Raw genomic sequence first — 19003 nt, 5'->3', positions numbered from 1 at the left:
GTTATACATATACATATGTTCCCGTATCTCTTCCCTCTTGCGTCTCCCTCCCTCCCACCCTCCCTATCCCACCCCTCTAGATGGGCACAAAGCACCGAGCTGATCTCCCTGTGCTATGCGGCTGCTTCTCACTAGCTATCTATTTTACGTTTGGTAGTGTATATATGTCCATGCCACTCTCTCACTTTTTCACAGCTTACCCTTCCCCTTCCCCATATCCTCAAGTCCATTCTCTAGTAGGTCTGTGTCTGTATTCCTGTCTTGCCCCTAGGTTCTTCATGACCTTTTCTTCTTTTTTCTTAGATTCCATATATATATGTTAGCATACGGTATTTGTTTTTCTCTTACTAACTTACTTCACTCTGTATGACAGACTCTAGGTCCATCCACCTCACTAAAAATAACTCAATGGGATTGCTGGGTCGTATGGTAGCTCTATTTGTAGTTTTTTAAGGAACGTCCGTACTGTTCTCCTTAGTGGCTGAATCAGTTTACATTCCCACCAGCAGTGGAAGAGTGTTCCCTTTTCTCCACACCCTCTCCAGCATTTATTGTTTCTAGAGTTTTTGATGATGGCCATTCTGACCGGTGTGAGATGATATCTCATTGTAGTTTTGATTTGCATTTCTCTAATGATTAATGATGTTGAGCATTCTTTCATGTGTTTGTTGGCAATCTGTATATCTTCTTTGGAGAAATGTCTATTTAGGTCTTCAGCCCATTTTTGGATTAGTTTGTTTGTTTTTTTGATATTGAGCTGCATGAGCTGCTTGTAAACTTTCGAGATTAATCCTTTGTCAGGTGCTTCATTTGCAAATATTTTCTACCATTCTGAGGGTCGTCTTTTCATATTGTTTATGGTTTCCTTTGCTGTGCAAAAGCTTTTAAGTTTCATTAGGTCCCATTTGTTTATTTTTGCCTTTATTCCCTTTACTCTAGGAGACAGATAAAAAAATATTGCTATGATTTATATCAAAGAATGTTCTGCCTGTGTTTTCCTCTAGGAGTTTTATGGTTTTCAGTCCTACGTTTAGGTCTTTAATCCATTTTGAGTTTATTTTTGTGTATGGTGTTAGGTAGTGTTCTAATTTCATACTTTTACATGTACCTGTCCAGTTTTCCCAGCACCACTTATTGAAGAGGCTGTCTTTTCTCCACTGTATAGTCTTGCCTCCTTTATCAAAGATAAGGTGACCATATGTGCGTGGGTTTATCTCTGGGCTCTCTATCATGTTCCATTGATGTATATTTCTGTTTTTGTGCCAGTACCATACTTCCGTGATTACTGTAGCTTTGTAGTATAGTCTGAAGTCAGGGAGCCTGATTCCTCCAGCTCCATTTTTCGTTCTCAAGATTGCTTTGCCTGTTCGGGGTCTTTTGTGTTTCCATACAAATTGAAGAATCTTTGCATCCCTGGGATAAACCTCACTTGATCATGGTGTATGATCCTTTTAATGTGCTGTTGGATTCTGTTTGCTAGTATTTTGTTGAGGATTTTTGCATCTATGTTCATCAGTGATATTGGCCTGTAGTTTTCTTTCTTTGTGACGTCTTTGGTTTTGGTATCAGGGTGATGGTGGCCTCATAGAATGAGTTTGTGAGTGTTCCTCCCTCTGCTATCTTTTGGAAGAGTTTGAGAAGGATAGGTGTTAGCTCTTCTCTAAATATTTGATAGAATTCGCCTGTGAAGCCATCTGGTCCTGGGCTTTTGTTTGTTTGAAGATTTTAATCACAGGTTCAATTTCAGTGCTTGTGATTGGTCTGTTCATATTTTCTATTTCTTCCTGGTTCAGTCTTGGCAGGTTGTGCATTTCTAAGAATTTGTCCATTTCTTCCAGGTTGTCCATTTAAGTGACATATAGCAGTTGCTTGTAGCAGTCTGTCATGATCTTTTGTGTTTCTCCAGTGTCAGTTGTGGCTTCTCCTTTTTCATTTCTAATTCTGTTGATCTGAGTCTTCTCCCTTTTTTCTTGATGAGTCTGGCTAATGGTTTATCAATTTTTTTTATCTTCTCAAAGAACCATCTTTTAGTTTTATTGATCTTTACCCTTGTTTCCTTCATGTGTTTTTCATTTATTTCTGATCTGATCTTTATGATTTCTTTCCTTCTTTGGTTTGAAGAACAAAAACTTTGGGTTCTTTTTTGTTCTTCTTTCTCTAATTGCTTTAGGTGTAAGGTTGCGTTGTTTATTTGAGAATCTTCTTGTTTCTTGAGGTAGGATTGTATTGCTATAAACTTCCCTCTTAGAACTGCTTTTGCTGCATCCCATAGGTTTTGGGTCATCGTGTTTTCATTGTCATTTGTTTCTAGGTATTTTTTGATTTCCTCTTTGATTTCTTCAGTGATATCTTGGTTATTTATTAGCATATTGTTTAGCCTCCATGTGTTTGTATTTTTTACAATTTTTTTCCTGTAGTTGATATCTAGTCTCATAGCATTGTGGTCAGAAAAGATACTTGAGACTATTTCAATTTTCTTAAATTTACTGAGGCTTGATTTGTGACCCAAGATAAGATATATCCTGTAGAATGTTCCATGAGCACTTGAGAAGAAAGTGTATTCTGTTGTTTTGGGGAAGAATGTCCTAAATATCAATTAAGTCCATCTGGTCTAATGTGTCATTTAAAGCTTGTGTTTCCTTATTTATTTTCATTTTGGCTGATTGGTGAAAGTGGGGTGTAAAGTCCCCTACTATTTTTGTGTTACTGTCGATTTCCCATTTTATGATTGTTAGCATTTGCCTTGACATGCTCCTGTGTTGGGTGCATAAATATTTACAATTGTTTTATCTTCTTCTTGGATTGATCCCTTGTTCATTATGTAGTGTCCTTTTTTGTCTCTTGTAATAGTCTTTAATTTAAAGTCTATTTTGTCTGGCATGAGTATTGCTACTCCAGCTTTCTTCTGATTTCCATTTGCATGTAGTATCTTTTTCCATCCCCTCACTTTCAGTCTGTATGTGTCCCTAGGTCTGAAGTGGGTCTCTTGTAGACAGGATATATACAGGTCTTGTTTTTGAATCCATTCAGCGAGCCTATGTCTTTGGTTGGAGCTTTTAATTGATTTACATTTAAGGTAATTATCGATATGTATGTTCCTATTACCACTTTCTTGTTTTGGGTTTGTTTTGTAGGTCTTTTTCCTTCTCTTGTGTTTCCTGCCTAGAGAAATTCCTTTAGCATTTGTTGTAAACCTGGCTTGATGGTGCTAAATTCTCTTAACTTTTGCTTGTCTGTTAAGGTTTAAATTTCTCCATCAAATCTGAATCAGATCCTTGCTGGGTAGAGTAATCTTGGTTGTAGGTTTTTCCCTTTCATCACTTTAAATATGTCCTGCCACTCCCTTCTGGTTTGCAGAGTTTATGCTGAAAGATCACCTGTTAACCTTATGGGAATTTCGTTGTATGTTATTTGTTGCTTTTCCCTTACTGCTTTTAGTATTTTTTCTTTGTATTTAATTTTTGATACCTTGATTGAATTGTGTCTTGGCATGTTTCTCCTTGGATTTATACTGTATGGGACTCTCTGTGCTTCCTGGACCTGGTTGACTATTTCCTTTCCCATGTTAGGGAAGCTTTCAACTATAATCTCTTCAAGTATTTTCTCACACCCTTTCTTTTTCTGTTCTTCTTCTGGGACCCCTATAACTCAAATGTTGGTGCTTTTAATGTTGTCCCAGAGGTCTCTGAGACTGTCCTCAATTCTTTTCATTCTTTTTTCTTTATTCTGCTCTGAGGCAGTTATTTCCACTATTTTATCTTCCTGGTCACTTATCATTCTTCTGCCTCCGTTATTCTGCTATTGATTCCTTCTAGAGAATTTTTAATTTCATTTATTGTGTTGGTCATCATTGTTTGTTTGCTTTTTAGTTCTTCTTCGTCCTTGTTAAATGTTTCTTGTATTTTCTCCATTCTATTTCCAAGATTTTGAATCATCTTTACTATCATTACTCTGAATTCTTTTTCAGGTAGGCTGCCTATTTTCTCTTCATTTGTTTGGTCTGGTGGGTTTTTACCTTGCTTCTTCATCTGCTGAATATTTCTCTGTTTTCTTATTTTGTTTAACTTACTGTGTTTGCGATCTCCTTTTTGCAGGCTGCAGGTTCATAGTTCCCATTGTTTTTGGTGTTTCTCCCCAGTGGGTGAGGTTGGTTCAGTGGGTTGTGTAGGCTTCCTGGTGGAGGGGACTGCTGCCTGTGTTCTGGTGGGTGGTGCTGGATCTTGTCTTTCTGGTGGGCAGGTCCACATCTGGTGGTGTGTTTTGGGGTGTCTGTGAACTTAGTATGACTTTAGGCAGCCTCTCTGCTAATGGTGGGGTTGTGTTCCTGTCTTGCCAGTTGTTTAGCATGGAGCATCCAGCACTGGAGCTTGCTGACCATTGGGTGGAGCTGGGTCTTAGTGTTGTGATGGGGAGCTCTGGGAGAGCTCGCGCCGATTGATATCATGTGGGGCCGGGAGGTCTCTGGTGGTCCAGTGTCCTGGACTCGGCTCTCCCACCTCAGAGGCTCAGTCCTGACACCTGGCGAGAGCACTGAGTCCCTGCCAGCCACACGGCTCAGAAGAAAAGAAAGAAAAAAAAAGGGAAGAAAAAAAATAAATAATATGAAAACAAATTTTAAAAATCTTTTAATTAAAAAAAAAAAGAAGAGAGCAACCAAACCAATAAACAAATCCACCAATGGTAACAAGCACTAAAAGCTAAACTAAGATAAACATAAAAATCAGAAATAAATCAGTTGCAGAACGTAAACCCCAAGTCTACAGTTGCTCCCAAAGTCCACCGCCTCAGTTTTGGGAACATTTGTTGTCTATTCAGGTATTCCACAGATGCAGGGTTCATCAGGTTGATTGTGGAGATTTAATCTGCTGCTCCTCAGGCTGCTGGGAGAGATTTCCCTTTCTCTTCTTTGTTCGCACAGCTCCTGGGGTTCAGCTTTGGTTTTGGCCCCGCCTCTGCATGTAGGTCACCCTCAGGCATCTGTTCCCCACCCAGACAGGAGGGGGTTAAAGCAGCGGCTAATTAGGGTTCTCTTGCTCACTCAGGCCAGGGAGAGGAAGGGGTATGGTAGTATAATTGGAATGCCAGGCGAGCCTATGGCAGCAGAGTCTGGCATGACATTGTAACAGCCTGAGGCACGCTGTATGTTCTCCTGGGGAAGTTGTCCCTGGATCTCAGGACCCTGTCAGTGGCGTGCTGCACAGGCTCCTGGGGGGGTGTGAGTAGTGACTTGCGCTTTCACACAGGCTTCTTGGTGGCAGCGGCAGCAGCGTTTGCAGTCCATGTCCGTCTCTGGGATCTGAGCTGATAGCCGTGGCTCATGCCCTTCTCTGGAGCTCACTTAGGCAGTGCTCTGCCTTCTGTGGGCACATGGGGAAGGAATCCCCTCTCCTCGCACACCCCGAAACAATGGTCTCTTCTGTCTTAGGCAGTTCCAGACTTTTTCCCAGACTCCCTCCCGGCTAGCTGTGGCGCACTAGCCCCCTTCAGGCTGTATTCATGCAGCCAACCCCAGTCCTCTCCCTGGGATCTGACCTCTGAAGCCGGAGGCTCAGCTCCCAGCTTCCACCCACCCCGGCGGGGAGCACACAAGCCTCTCAGGCTGGTGAGTGCTGGTCGGCACCCATCCTCTGTACGGGACTCTCTCCTCTTTGCCCTCCGCACCCCTGTTGTTGCTCTCCTCTGTGGCTCCGAAGCTTACCCCCTCTGCCACCCGCAGTCTCTGCCCGCGAAGGGGCTTCTAGTGTGTGGAAACTTTTCCTCCTTCACAGCTCCCTCCCCAAGGTGCAGGTCCCATCCTTATTTTTTTGTCTCTGTTTTTTCTTTTTTCTTTTGCCCTACCCAGGTATGTCAGGATTTTCTTGCCGTTTGGAAAGTCTGAGGTCTTCTGCCAACATTCTGTAGGTGTTCTGTAGGAGCTGTTCCACATGTAGATGTATTTTTGATGTATTTGTGGGGAGAAAGGTGATCTCCACGTCTTACTCCTCTGCCATCTTGAAGGTCTCTCTCCTGGAGGGTTGTTCTTTGCTGTTTTTCTGAGAAATGCAAATAGTAGAAAAAGTTGGAAGAATGAACAGGTTCCTTTTTATGAGTCCTCTAGGTTAACCTAGTTCTTATAAATCTGTGGTCTTCTTCAGGGTCATCCATTAATAGGGTAAATTTTACTTTTGCCTTTTTAAAGGATTTATTCTTTATTATCTGCTGGCAATCTGTACATTTATACCAGACATTAATATCTATGCTAATTTTCAAGATTTGTATTGAGTTAAGAATTACCATTCCTTGTCAAAATGTAGGTAGGATTTGTTACTTCTGCACAAATGATTGAAGTCTGTTCTTTTTTTTTTTCCTTGTATCTTGGGAATGGATATTTTAGCATTTGCTTTGCAATTACTTTACAAATATTTCCCTTTGAGACACTGTAATGTGGAAGTTTTACTGTTAAGCGAGGGTATGTTGCTTATTAGCTTTACTGTTGGTTTACTGCTTAATACATACTTTTAAGTACATACTTCTGTCACAATAAAAGGTTTCATTGTTGTCATTCATTTGTTTTTAAATAGGAAATTTGTGTTAAAGACTCTGAAATTGTCTTGTGTGGAGGAACTGAAAGCATGAGCCAGGCTCCCTTCTATGTCAGAAATATTCGTTTTGGAACTACGTTTGGATCAGATCTCAAGGTTGGAACCATTAAAATTTTTAAAGATTATTTCTTATGCTATTGTACTATAATTTTAATAACAGCATTTTGGGGTAGAGAAAAATTTTTAAATCAATTTTGTTAATAGGGGATTGGCAAAATATGAATGATTTGAAATTTGTAAACTATTTCATAGTTGTTAATTTTGACATTTTAACCACATAAAATTAGACTTTATCTCAGCACATCTTTGGTAGTGACATTAACACCTGGGGAGATGGAGGAAGGGCAGGAGTGGATTAAAAAGATGGGCAAAGGTTGAATTAATCTCTCTACTGAATAATTGGTAAACCAAATAATTAAATCTTTACCATGATTTATGGAAATTTTATTTCTGGAGCAATCTCCATTGAATAGATTTCTTCTTTATCACAGAAAACGTTCTCCTCAAATATAGTTTATAGTGTCCCAAATCAGTCAGATAAAAAACGACTCTTTGAGAACTGCCTGAGTAGTACTGAAAAAAAGTGATAGGGAATTCCCTGGTGGGACAGTGATTAAGACTCCACTCCCCCAATGCAGGGGGCCCAGGTTCGATCCCTAGTCAGGGAACTAGATCCCACACGCATGCCGCAACTAAGAGTTCACGTGCCACAACTAAGGAGCCCACCTGCCTCAACTAAGACCTGGTGCAACCAAATAAATAAATATTTTTAAAAAAAAGAGTGATAGTATGCTGTCCTTCCCACATCGAAGGGCTGATGACATTGTATATTCTTAGGATTTCCCAGTCATAATCATTGATTTATCCCGTTCACCCAGTTTCTCACCTTGCCTTTTTGAAAGTTGAAAGGAGTAAGACTTAGAAAATATGAGGTAATGTTTAAGATACCTAATATGATTAAGAAAACCTTTGGGAAGACAGGTCAGTGACTCAAAAGGTGGCAAGGCAGTCTAGAAGAAACAGGTGGAGTACATTTATCAGAGACTAACTAATTGGATAACAAATACCAACCATTACTCAAGGAGCCTATTCCAGGCTGTTTTCAACCTTGTAGTAACAGCTGATTGAACCAGCTGTTCCTACCACAGAAGGCATGGGATGGAAAAAGAGCACAGCCGTATGCTTTTGTAAGGGGCTTGTAACTACTTTACAAAGGTGGCTGCAGGGAAGTGTTGCATGAGGACTCTGTGAAGTTTCTTACAAAATGGAACCACAAGGGTTTAAGTTTTGATTGTGGGGTGAGTTCCTGTGTGTGTCACCCTGCACATTTAGCACTGTTGGCTCTCTTTAGAGCCCTGCATTTAGAGAGGAGGGTGTGTGCATTTTATTATGGTGTTGGATGGTTTTAAAAAAATGTCTCAGAACCAAATATAAATCATAATACTAAATGCTTATCAGAAAATCTAATTTTACTATTTTTATTGGAACTGTTGATTAGTTAAATTTAAAGAAATGATAGCGTATTACTTTCAAAAGATATGCTTTACAGATCATTTTATTAATTTCTTTTAATAGCTGGAAGACTCTTTGTGGACAGGATTAACAGATCAGCATATCCAAATCCCAATGGCAATTACTGCAGAGAATCTTGCTGCAAAACATAAAATAAGCAGAGAAGACAGTGACAAATATGCCCTGCAGTCACAGCAGAGGTGGAAAGCTGGTCAGTGAAATTGTTTATTATAAATATCTATAGAAAGAAAACTAGGAAAGATTTTTATCATTTTAGATTATAAAGGTCATATAATAATATTAGTTTAAAATTATACCTTTAGAAAACCACATTTTTTATTATTCCTTTTTTTAATGATTAAATATTCTATAATTGCAAATTAACTGGGTGTTTCTCTTTTGAAGTATGTGAATACTACTTAAAAAGTAGTATGGTTAATTGGCCCTATCTGGACACTTGAATTTTACCCCAAACTGGTCAGCAGAAGACTCTGAGGACTATGATACACTCCATCACAGATGATGGCTCACTGGGACAGCTGGGACAGAGAGGCTGTCCTCCCCCGAGAGGCATATCATATGCACAAGAAGGGGTGATATGTTTGGGAAGGACCCATTGGGTATCCTTTTATGACTTCTCTCTCCCATTCCTAATTGAGAATCCTTGCGCCTGACTCAGAGACTCAGAACTAGTCCAAGGCCCTAGATGTGGTGCCATGGTGCCCTTGTGTAACATTGCACACTGCTGGTGAGCCAGTCCAAAACGAGCAAGATGACAGCCATTCTTTTTTTTTTTTTTTTTTTGCGGTACACGGGGCTCTCACTGTTGTGGCCTCTCCCGTTGCGGAGCACAGGCTCCGGACGCGGAGGCTCAGCGGCCATGGCTCACGGGCCCAGCCGCTCCGCGGCATGTGGGATCTTCCCGGACCGGGGCACAAACCCGTGTCCCCTGCATCGGCAGGCGGACTCTTAACCACTGCGCCACCAGGGAAGCCCGACAGCCATTCTTTTATCAGTATGGTGAGTTGAAGAAATTTGTTAGTCCTCTGAAAAGGGTTTTGAAAACTGAACTATTATAAATGAGCAGAAACTCTTATTTAGGGGTATTAAATACTTGGAATAGTGAGGATAAAGTTCATTTTAGCATTTCAAGAGGGATAAGTCTAATGGAGCCAATCCAACTCATCTGTTTTTTAGTTACACATTTAAGTGAAAGGGTATTGGTGTAGAGGTCAAGCATTATCAGCCTATTTCTAGTTTTGCCACATACAGTTTTTCTGACTTCAGTCAAGGCATTTGTTCACCAAGTATTTATTCACTGAGCTAATAACAGAGATAAAAATATTTGCCTTCCCTTTTTTCCTAACAGAGTTGTTGTGAGAACCAAATAAGGAAAGTGTTAGCCTGCTGTAAAGTAATATCAAAATTAAGGTGATATTATTCCTGGCTTACTCTATTTCTGAAGCTTTATATTACTATTGTCCAGTCTAGTCAGTGGAGGTGGAAGTAGGTAAGCTGTTTTAATTAGAATTGTGTCAGTAATAGCACATATAATTTCTTCAGGTTGCCTGTCATTAAATTTCAGTCATAGATTACTTGGTGACATAGACAACTTGGTAACTTTTTTTCGTATTGTGGTAAGAACACTTAACGTGGGATCTATCCTCTTAATAAAATTTTAAGTGTACAATACATTATTGTTGACTGTAGGTACAGCTTGGTAACTTTTTAATTACTTCACGTCTCACCTAGATAAGTTAAAAAAGGGCATGAAATCCATTCAGTGCCATTACACCTGTAGATAACAAACACTAATAGTCTAGCAGTACCTTGTAAAAGAAAATCGGAAATTGTAATTTTAAAAAGGTACAGAACGCATCTGCATGGATGATAGTATATTAAATCCTCCAATAGGCAAGGTAAGTTATGTAAGTAATAAAGGCTTATATTAAAATAGACTGAGATATACTGAAATATAGGGACTAAAATTAAACTGAAAAATTAAACTGAAATATAGGGACTTAATTAAATTAAACTGAAATATAGGGACTTCCCTGGCAGTCCAGTGGTTGGGACTCTGCACTTCCACTGCAAGGGGCACGGGTTCCACGCCTGGTTGGGGAACTAAGATCCTGCAAGCTGTGTGGTGCAGCCTAAATAAATAAATTGAAGGATATATTTGATTTCATTTTTCTGCTTTCTGTTATTTTTTTTCCCCATTCTTATGAATAGTCTTTCTACTATTTCAGCTAATGATGCTGGTTACTTTAATAATGAGATGGCACCAATTGAGGTGAAGACAAAGAAAGGAAAACAGACAATGCAGGTAGATGAACATGCTCGGCCCCAAACAACCCTGGAGCAGTTAAATAAACTTCCTCCAGTGTTCAAGAAAGAAGGAACCGTTACTGCAGGGAACGCATCGGTAGGTAGCACCACGGATTATCTTGAACTCTTCCTGATGTGTTCAATGCAAAATAATCATGCAGTACCTTTTAGATACCTTTCATGCTAGTCTTTGCTTATTTAGCTTAAGCTAGTAGTGTTCATATTCTATTAATTTGGGTTTTCATAGTCCAAAATAAAATATTTTAGCCAGGAGCCCTTATATAATACTTTTCCAATTTCTTAGTCTTTTCAGAATGTTAGAAGGAAATCTTCCTGGCTTATTATTTTAGTTTTTCTTCCTCATGTATACAACTCATCAGATTTCTTCTTACATCTACCCATATCTGGATATAAGCTTTTTCTTGACATTCTTTCCTATTTTCCCTTAGTGAGGTTGTATTCTGTGCCTAAAACAATCTCTTTAATCCAGCAGTGTGTCACTAATACTACTTGTATCCCAAATTATGGCACTGCTTCCTATGTATTGCCATAATCCTAATACCACTCCATTAGTTCAAACCTTGATTAACTATATTCTTTTACCCTCTAGTTAACATCTGTTTTTGTTTCCAAGGGGATTTCTGATGGTGCTGGAGCTGTTATCATAGCTAGTGAAGATGCTGTTAAAAAACATAACTTCACACCACTGGCAAGAATTGTGGGCTATTTTGTATCTGGATGTGATCCCGCTATCATGGGTATTGGTAAGTTTGTAGTGAAACAAACTGGTTCTGTTACATTTCTGAAGATAAGGCTTCTTTGGCATTCAGATTCCTGAAACAGTAGCCAAATCAAGGGCACTTGTAGAGAAAAGGAGATTGTTAATCAATCATTTAAACAACTTATCTTTATGAAAAACTGTGCCAGGCATAATAGGAAGATCAAGACCATGTAAACTCCTTCTGGGCAGTAATAGTGTCCCATTGTCCATTTAAGATACATAAAATTAACACACGGTAAACAACATAGAAGGATTACGAGGTACTGATAAGACAGAAGAAAACGTGACATGGAAAAATCGTGGGGTGAAATAGAGAAGATACACACCCCACTGGGTGTTTTATACATGGTCCTTAATATATCTCATTTAATCTTCCCACAACTCTAGTAACTGCTTTGTGAGTCTTTTTTTTTTCTTTATTACAGTCTTAAAAGCTTACTAGCTTTCAGCTACCCACTGTCAGCAAAATATAACTTTTGTCTTAGAAATGGAAGGTAGCTTGAAAAATTAAATATCTGTATGTTGGTATGGCATTTATCATTTTGGTATCTAGGGCAGTGGTTCCCAACCCCAAATGATGATCAGAGTCTACCCATACCCTACTCCACCCCAAGGTTTTATTTCAGTAGGTCCAGTGTAGAGCCTAGGAATGTGGGTTTTTTTCAGTGTACCTTGATTGTTTTGATGATCAACCATATTTATTTGATATAGATAAGTAGTTATTTTATAGTTTTCAGTTTAACCTCATTTAAGAGGTTCTGATACATTTTGACATAGTTAGTGAGCAAGAAAATGTAGTTTTTCTTCCTTCTATTTCAGGGCCTGAATGTTTGCCCCGTAGTACAATAAATGCCATTGAAATGCCTCTTCAGCCAGGGCAGCTCTTGCTTTATCTGTTATAGGGCTTCATTTGTAGAAAGGATTCCAGTGCTTCAAAAGAAATGAGTTAAAACCAGCTCAAAGCACTTCTGATGAGACACTTATAGCCCCCAAAGGTACCCAAGGTTACACAGCTGTTAGTGGTAGGAGCTAGCGCTAGGAATAAAGTATCCTTTTCCCAACAAGAATATTCTACCTTCCTGAGTCCCAGTAAATAGCAGAGTGGTACGGAAACAGTCCTTTAAAAATTAGCTTGTGGCCTAGCATATTGTTACAATTGAGTGTAATGATTCTAAGTTAATATGAACACCTTTAGTCATGCTGACTGTGGTTATGAAGACATGGAAGTATGTACAATGGTTTACACCCTCAGCTTTTAGTTCTGTGTACCTTTCACCCCTGTAGGATACTTCACTCCCTGACCATGCTGGATAACTGATGCTCTTCTGTCGACTACCTGTCCCATTTTCATGTCTTAGAGATACAAAGAGAATCTGGAATTAGATTCTGTATTAAATCAGTAGCCAGTATAGAACTGACGCTTTAAATCGTAAAGTGTTCATTGGATGGCCCTGCCAATCAGCAGACTGTTGTCCAAGAAACTTTTTAACTAAGTGACAAAATTAATTACCTTGTATTGAGATTGTATTTTGCTTTTCTTATAAAGACTGATTTCCCATTTTACCTTAGGTATGTTTGTGAAACTTGATACAGAATATTTGACTACTTGAATTCAACAAAACACACCACATATTTTTCTTTTTAGACATTTATGGCAATTTCATTCTCTAAGAACAGAGAAGTAGATAATCATCCCTAGCCAGATTTTTTTTTTGAAAGAAATATCAATGTACTTAAAAATTATGAGCAGTATTAAACTGTCATTAGTGATCATCAGAAGTCTGGGAGCTAAAGTTTATTTCAAAAGTTTTTTAAGGTGGATTTGCATTTCTTCAGTGGGGGTTATGTTTTATTTCAAATATCTGCTTACCATTGGAGTTATAAACGTCTCCTTGCTTCAGATATCTTTTCCCTAAAGTGCCTGGTAGCTTCCTATCTTACTATGCCCATATGGAGATACTACTGCTGTTTCTTGCCTTTTGTCCAAATGGGCCTGAAAATTCAGAGTGTAGCCACAGTCACTTCTATACTGGGAATACATATGATTTGTATCCCAGGAGAACGCTCAGTCTACCTTACCATTTGGTATTAAGAATGATCTATACATGGGAATTCCCTGGTGCTCCTGTGGTTAGGACTTGGCACTTTCACTGCTGTGGCCCTGGTTCAATCCCTGGTTGGGGAACTAAGATCCCACAAGCTGCACAAAGTGGCCAAAACTTTTTTTTTAATAAAAACTAAAATTAAAAAAATAAAATACATTAAAAAAAAGAGCGAAAAAACACCTATGTGTGTATGTACATAGATGTGTATATAAATTTGTGGAACCAATGAGCTTCGATCTCTCAATATTACCATGAGGGAAATAAGAGTTCATTAATAAAGGAAGACTTTCTAGGAAAAAAAAAAAAAAAAAGAATGATCTGTACAAAACCCCATATGACTCCTTTGGCTGTTTGAACTCTCAAAGTCACTTATGGTAGAACTTTTCATGTTAAGTCTCTCATCTACAACTTGCATAAACAGCTTTTCACCCTGGTCCCATTTCCTGTTTCTTTACTGTCATATCATTTAGTATTGTGTGCTATCAGGGTGGCAAGATTTTCAGCTACTAACTGTCACTTTATTTCCTCCTTACTTACCTGATTAGTAAAGAAGGAGAAATTTGATACTTATAAGATGAAATTGGGTTTTGTTCTTATATAGGTCCTGTCCCTGCTATCAATGGGGCACTGAAGAAAACAGGACTAAGTCTTAAGGATATGGATTTGGTAGAAGTAAGTGTTCTACTTTTTTTACAGCACAGATAAACCACCAACTTCTATTGCATAAATGGCTTTAGTTTGATTTTTATAGCTCTTTTTGTTTTAGTACCATTAAACTTCCCAAATGATGTGAATCTAAATAAGTATTACTTTCATTACATGCCTGTATTGGCATATAATCAGGCTGTACCTGATTAAAATGCCTTATTTATATTTGAGTAATTAAAAGAGCCTGATTTCTTCTACTAAAGTATAAACTCTTGGAAACTTTCTATGACATCGTAAGATTCTACTACATTTTAGACTATTAATGTTCCTGTTGAATTGAATTGAATGTTATATAAGGTGGGTGAGAAATAAGTAACTTTAACCTTATTTTATGGATGAAAGTGAAAAAATACAGGTAAACAATTGACCTAATAGAAAAACAATAATCTGATCCCAAATCTAAAAGATTCTTGCACTTCTGCCAAGTTAACAACCACCCCCATCCCCCAAACTTACCTTTGGCTTTTACACCATAGTGTGGCTTGATTTGGAATGCACCTATCATAATTTTTGGCATTGGAAACTTAAATTTATTGGAAGAGTGATTTGTTTAATGTTAGTTTAAAACAAAGGCATCTTAAATATTTAGTACAATTAAAAGAAAGGATTAAGAAAATGCTTAAAGATGGATTATATACATTCTACATTTGGGGAGTATTTAAAAATTTTAGGTAATTAAGCTACTTGATATTGGAAAATAACTAATATAACGAAGGAAATCTCTCTATTTAAACTGATAGAGAAAGGGCCTTTTCACTCTAGGCACATGTGTGACGTCTTCTATGGTAATCTCTCACCAAGTAACTGTGGTTTCAGACGAATGGTTTATCCTTAAATCTCTTCTTCCATTCTTTGGTGGTCATAGCTCAGAGCTTCAAAGGGGGCTGCTTAATTACCATATTTGTATTAGCAAATAAGTACCATTAAATTTCTGACTTTAGATTTCACACTTAAAACTCTTGAAAAATGTCAGCTCCGCAGAGCTGTTCATCACCATTTATAGATGTATAAACACTCAAGGACATAGCTCTCAACACCCTGACATGATTGTCTTTGGGACTTCTGATGATCGTGAGGTCGTTTTTCCTAGATTCGAAAGCCTAGTTTCACAACATATTCTAGGTTTCTTAGTACCTCCTTAAGCATGACTATATAAAGTGGAAAAATAATGTTGGATCTAAGGACAAGAAAAAGGACCATCTTGGGAGAGGACAAAATATAGTAGGAAAGAACACAAGGCTGGATTTTTATCCCAACCCTGGAAAAGTTACCTTTTTAAAAATCAGTTTCCTTATCTATAAAATTCCCTAGCTAAGGTCATATGAAAATATACTGCTATAAACACGAAATAAGGTAATTCTCATAGGCAGCCTTGTTAAGTATAATACAAAAATATGATACTTTTTACGTCGGGCCACATTTCAACATGTTAACCATTCCTCCTATATATTCTTTTTTTTTTAACATCTTTATTGGCGTATAATTGCTTTACAGTGGTGTGTTAGTTTCTGCTTTATAACAAAGTGAATCAGCTGTACATATACATATACCCCCATATCTCCTCCTTCTTGCATCTGCCTCCCACCCTCCCTATCCCACCCCTCTAGGTGGTCACAAAGCACCAAGCTGATCTCCCTGTACTATGCGGCTGCTTCCCACTAGCTATCTATTTTACATTTGGTAGTATATATAAGTCCATGCCACTCTCTCACTTCGTCCCAGCTTTCCCTTCGCCCTCCCAGTGTCCTCAAGTCCATTCTCTAGGTCTGCGTCTTTATTCCTGTCCTGCCCCTATGTTCTTCAAAAGCATTTTTTTTTTAGATTCCATATATGTGTGTTAGCGTACGTCTTTATTCCTGTCCTGCCCCTATGTTCTTCAAAACCATTTTTTTTAGATTCCATATATATGTGTTAGCGTACAGTATTTGTTTTACTCTTTCTGACTTACTTCACTCTGTATGACGGTCTCTAGGTCCATCCACCTCACTACAGATAACTCATTCTCATTCCTTTTTATGGCTAAGTAATATTCCATTGTATATATGTGCCACATATTCTTTATCCATTCATCTGTTGAGGGACACTTAGGTTGCTTCCATGTCCTGGCTACTTTAAATAGAGCTGCAGTGAACATTGTGGTACATGACTCTTTTTGAATTATGGTTTTCTCAGGGTATATGCCCAGTAGTGGGATTTCTGGGTCATATGCTAGTTCTATTATTAGTTTTTTAAGGAACCTCCATACTGTTCTCCATAGTGGCAGTATCAATTTACATTCCCGCCAACAGTGCAAGAGGGTTCCCTTACCTCCACACACTCTCCAGCATTTATTGTTTCTAGATTTTTTGTTGATGGCCATTCTGACTGGTGTGAGGTGATACCTCATTGTAGTTTTGATTTGCATTTCTCTAATGATTAGTGATGTTGCGCATTCATGTGTTTGCTGGCAATCTGTGTATCTTCTTTGGAGAAAGCTCTATTTAGGTCTTCTGCCCATTTTTGGATTGGGTTGTTTGTTTTTTTGATATTGAGCTGCATGAGCTGCTTGTATATTTTGTATATTAATCCTTTGTCAGTTGCTTCATTTGCAAATATTTTCTTTGCTGTGCAAAAGCTTTTAAGTTTCATTAGGTCCCATTTGTTTTTTTTTGTTTTTATTTGCATTTCTCTAGGAGATGGGTCCAACAGGATCCTGCTGTGATTTATGCCATAGAGTGTTCTGCCTATGTTTTCCTCTAAGAGTTTGATAGTGTCTGGCCTTACATTTAGGTCTTTAACCCATTTTGAGTTTATTCTTGTGTGTGGTGTTAGGGATTGTTCTAATTTCATACTTTTACATGTAGCTGTCCAGTTTTCCCAGCACCACTTATTGAAGAGGCTGTCTTTTCTCCACTGTATATCCTTCCCTCCTTTATCAAAGATAAGGTGACCATATGTGTGTGGGTTTATCTCTGGGCTTTCTATCCTGTTCCATTGATCTATATTTCTGTTTTTGTGCCAGTACCATACTTCCTTGATTACTGTAGCTTTGTAGTATAGTCTGAAGTCAGGGAGCCTGATTCCTCCAATTCCATTTTTCTTTCTCAAGATTGCTTTGGCTATTCGGGGTCTTTTGTGTTTCCATACAAATTGTGAAATTTTTTGTTCTAGTTCTGTGATAAATGCCATTGGTAGTTTGATAGGGATTGCACTGAATCTGTGAATTGCTTTGGGTAGTATAGTCATTTTCACAATGCTGATTCTGCCAATCCAAGAACATGATATATCTTTCCATCTGTTTGTATCATCTTTAATTTCTTTCAGCAGTGTCTTATAGTTTTCTGCATACAGGTCTTTTGTCTCCTTCGGTAGGTTTATTCCTAGGTATTTTATTCTTTTTGTTGCAATGGTAAATGGGAGTGTTTACTTAATTTCTCTTTCAGATTTTTTGTCGTTAGTGTATAGAAATGCAAGAGATTTCTATGCATTAATTTTGTATCCTTCTCCTTTACCAGATACATTGATTAGCTCTAGTAGTTTTCTAGTAGCGTCTTTGGGATTCTCTATGTATAGTATCATGACATCTGCAAACAGTGACAGTTTTACTTCTTCTTTTCCGATTTGGATTCATTTTATTTCTTTTTCTTCTCCCATCTCTGTGACTAAAACTTCCAAAAGTATGTTGAATGATAGCAGAGAGAGTGAGCAACCTTGTCTTGTTCCTGATCTTAGAGGAAATGGTTTCAGTTTTTCACCATTGAGAACAATGTTGGCTGTGAGTTTGTCATATATGGCCTTTATTATGTTGAGGGAAGTTCCCTCTATGCCTACTTTCTGGAGGGTTTTTATCATACATGGGTATTGAAATTTGTCTAAAGTTTTTTCTACATTTATTGAGAGGATCATATGGTTTTTCTCCTTCAATTTGTTAATATGGTGTATCACATTGATTGATTTGCATATATTGAAGAATCCTTGCATTCCTGGGATAAACCCCACTTGCTCATGGTGTATGATCCTTTCAATGTGCTGTTGGATTCTGTTTGCTAGTATTTTGTTGAGGATTTTTGCATCTGTGTTCATCAGTGATACTGGTCTGTAGTTTTCTTTTTTTGTGACATCTTTGTCCTGTTTTGGTATCAGGGTGATGGTGGCCTCGTAGAATGAGTTTGGGAGTGTTCCTCCCTCTGCTATATTTTGGAGGAGTTTGAGAAGGATAGGTGCTAGCTCATCTCTAAATGTTTGATAGAATTCACCAATGAAGCCATCTGATCCTGGGCTTTTGATTGTTGGAAGATTTTTAATCACAGTTTCAATTTCAGTGCTTGTGATTGGTTTGTTTATATTTTCTATTTCTTCCTGGTTCAGGTTCGGGAGGTTTTGCTTTTCTAAGAATGTGTCCATTTCTTCCAGGTTGTCCATTTTATTGGCATATAGTTGCTTGTAGTAATCTCCATGATCCTTTGTATTTCTGCAGTGTCCGTTGTTACTTCTCCTTTTTCGTTTCTAATTCTATTGATTTGAGTCTTCTCCCTTTTTTTCTTGTTGAGTCTGGCTAGTGGTTTATCAATTTTGTTTATCTTCTCAAAGAACCAGCTTTTAGGTTTATTGATCTTAGCTATTGTTTCCTTCTTTTCTTTTTCATTTATTTCTGATCTGATCTTTATGATTTCTTTCCTTCTGCTAACTTTGGGGTTTTTTTGTTTTTCTTTCTCTAATTGCTTTAGGTGTAAGTTTAGGTTGTTTATTTGAGATGTTTCTTGTTTCTTGAGGTAGGATTGTAGTGCTATACTTCCCTCTTAGAATTGCTTTTGCTGCATCCCATAGGTTTTAGGTCTTCGTGTTTTCATTGTCATTAGTTCCTAGGTATTTTTTGACTTCCTCTGATTTCTTCAGTGATCTCTTGGTTATTTAGTTGTGTATTGTTTAGCCTACATGTGTTTGTATTTTTTACAGATTTTTTCCTGTAATTGATATCTAGTCTTATAGCGTTGTGGTTGGAAAAGATA

At 38.0% G+C, this 19003-nt stretch overlaps 1 protein-coding gene across 1 annotated transcript in view; it reads left to right on the top strand.

Annotated features, from left to right (window-relative positions):
* ACAA2 (acetyl-CoA acyltransferase 2) overlaps positions 1-19003 on the top strand; it is a 43697-nt gene that overhangs the window by 18796 nt on the left and 5898 nt on the right. Inside the window, exons 4-8 of the mRNA XM_024132312.2 lie at positions 6561-6677; positions 8157-8304; positions 10343-10518; positions 11056-11185; positions 13909-13979. Of these exons, the coding sequence (XP_023988080.1) occupies positions 6561-6677; positions 8157-8304; positions 10343-10518; positions 11056-11185; positions 13909-13979 (642 nt within the window). The remainder of the gene's footprint in view (positions 1-6560; positions 6678-8156; positions 8305-10342; positions 10519-11055; positions 11186-13908; positions 13980-19003) is intronic.

The sequence above is a fragment of the Physeter macrocephalus genome, chromosome 19 (assembly GCF_002837175.3).
Source record: "Physeter macrocephalus isolate SW-GA chromosome 19, ASM283717v5, whole genome shotgun sequence".
Lineage (NCBI taxonomy): Eukaryota > Metazoa > Chordata > Mammalia > Artiodactyla > Physeteridae > Physeter > Physeter macrocephalus.
This window is presented reverse-complemented; position numbering and strand designations above follow the sequence as displayed.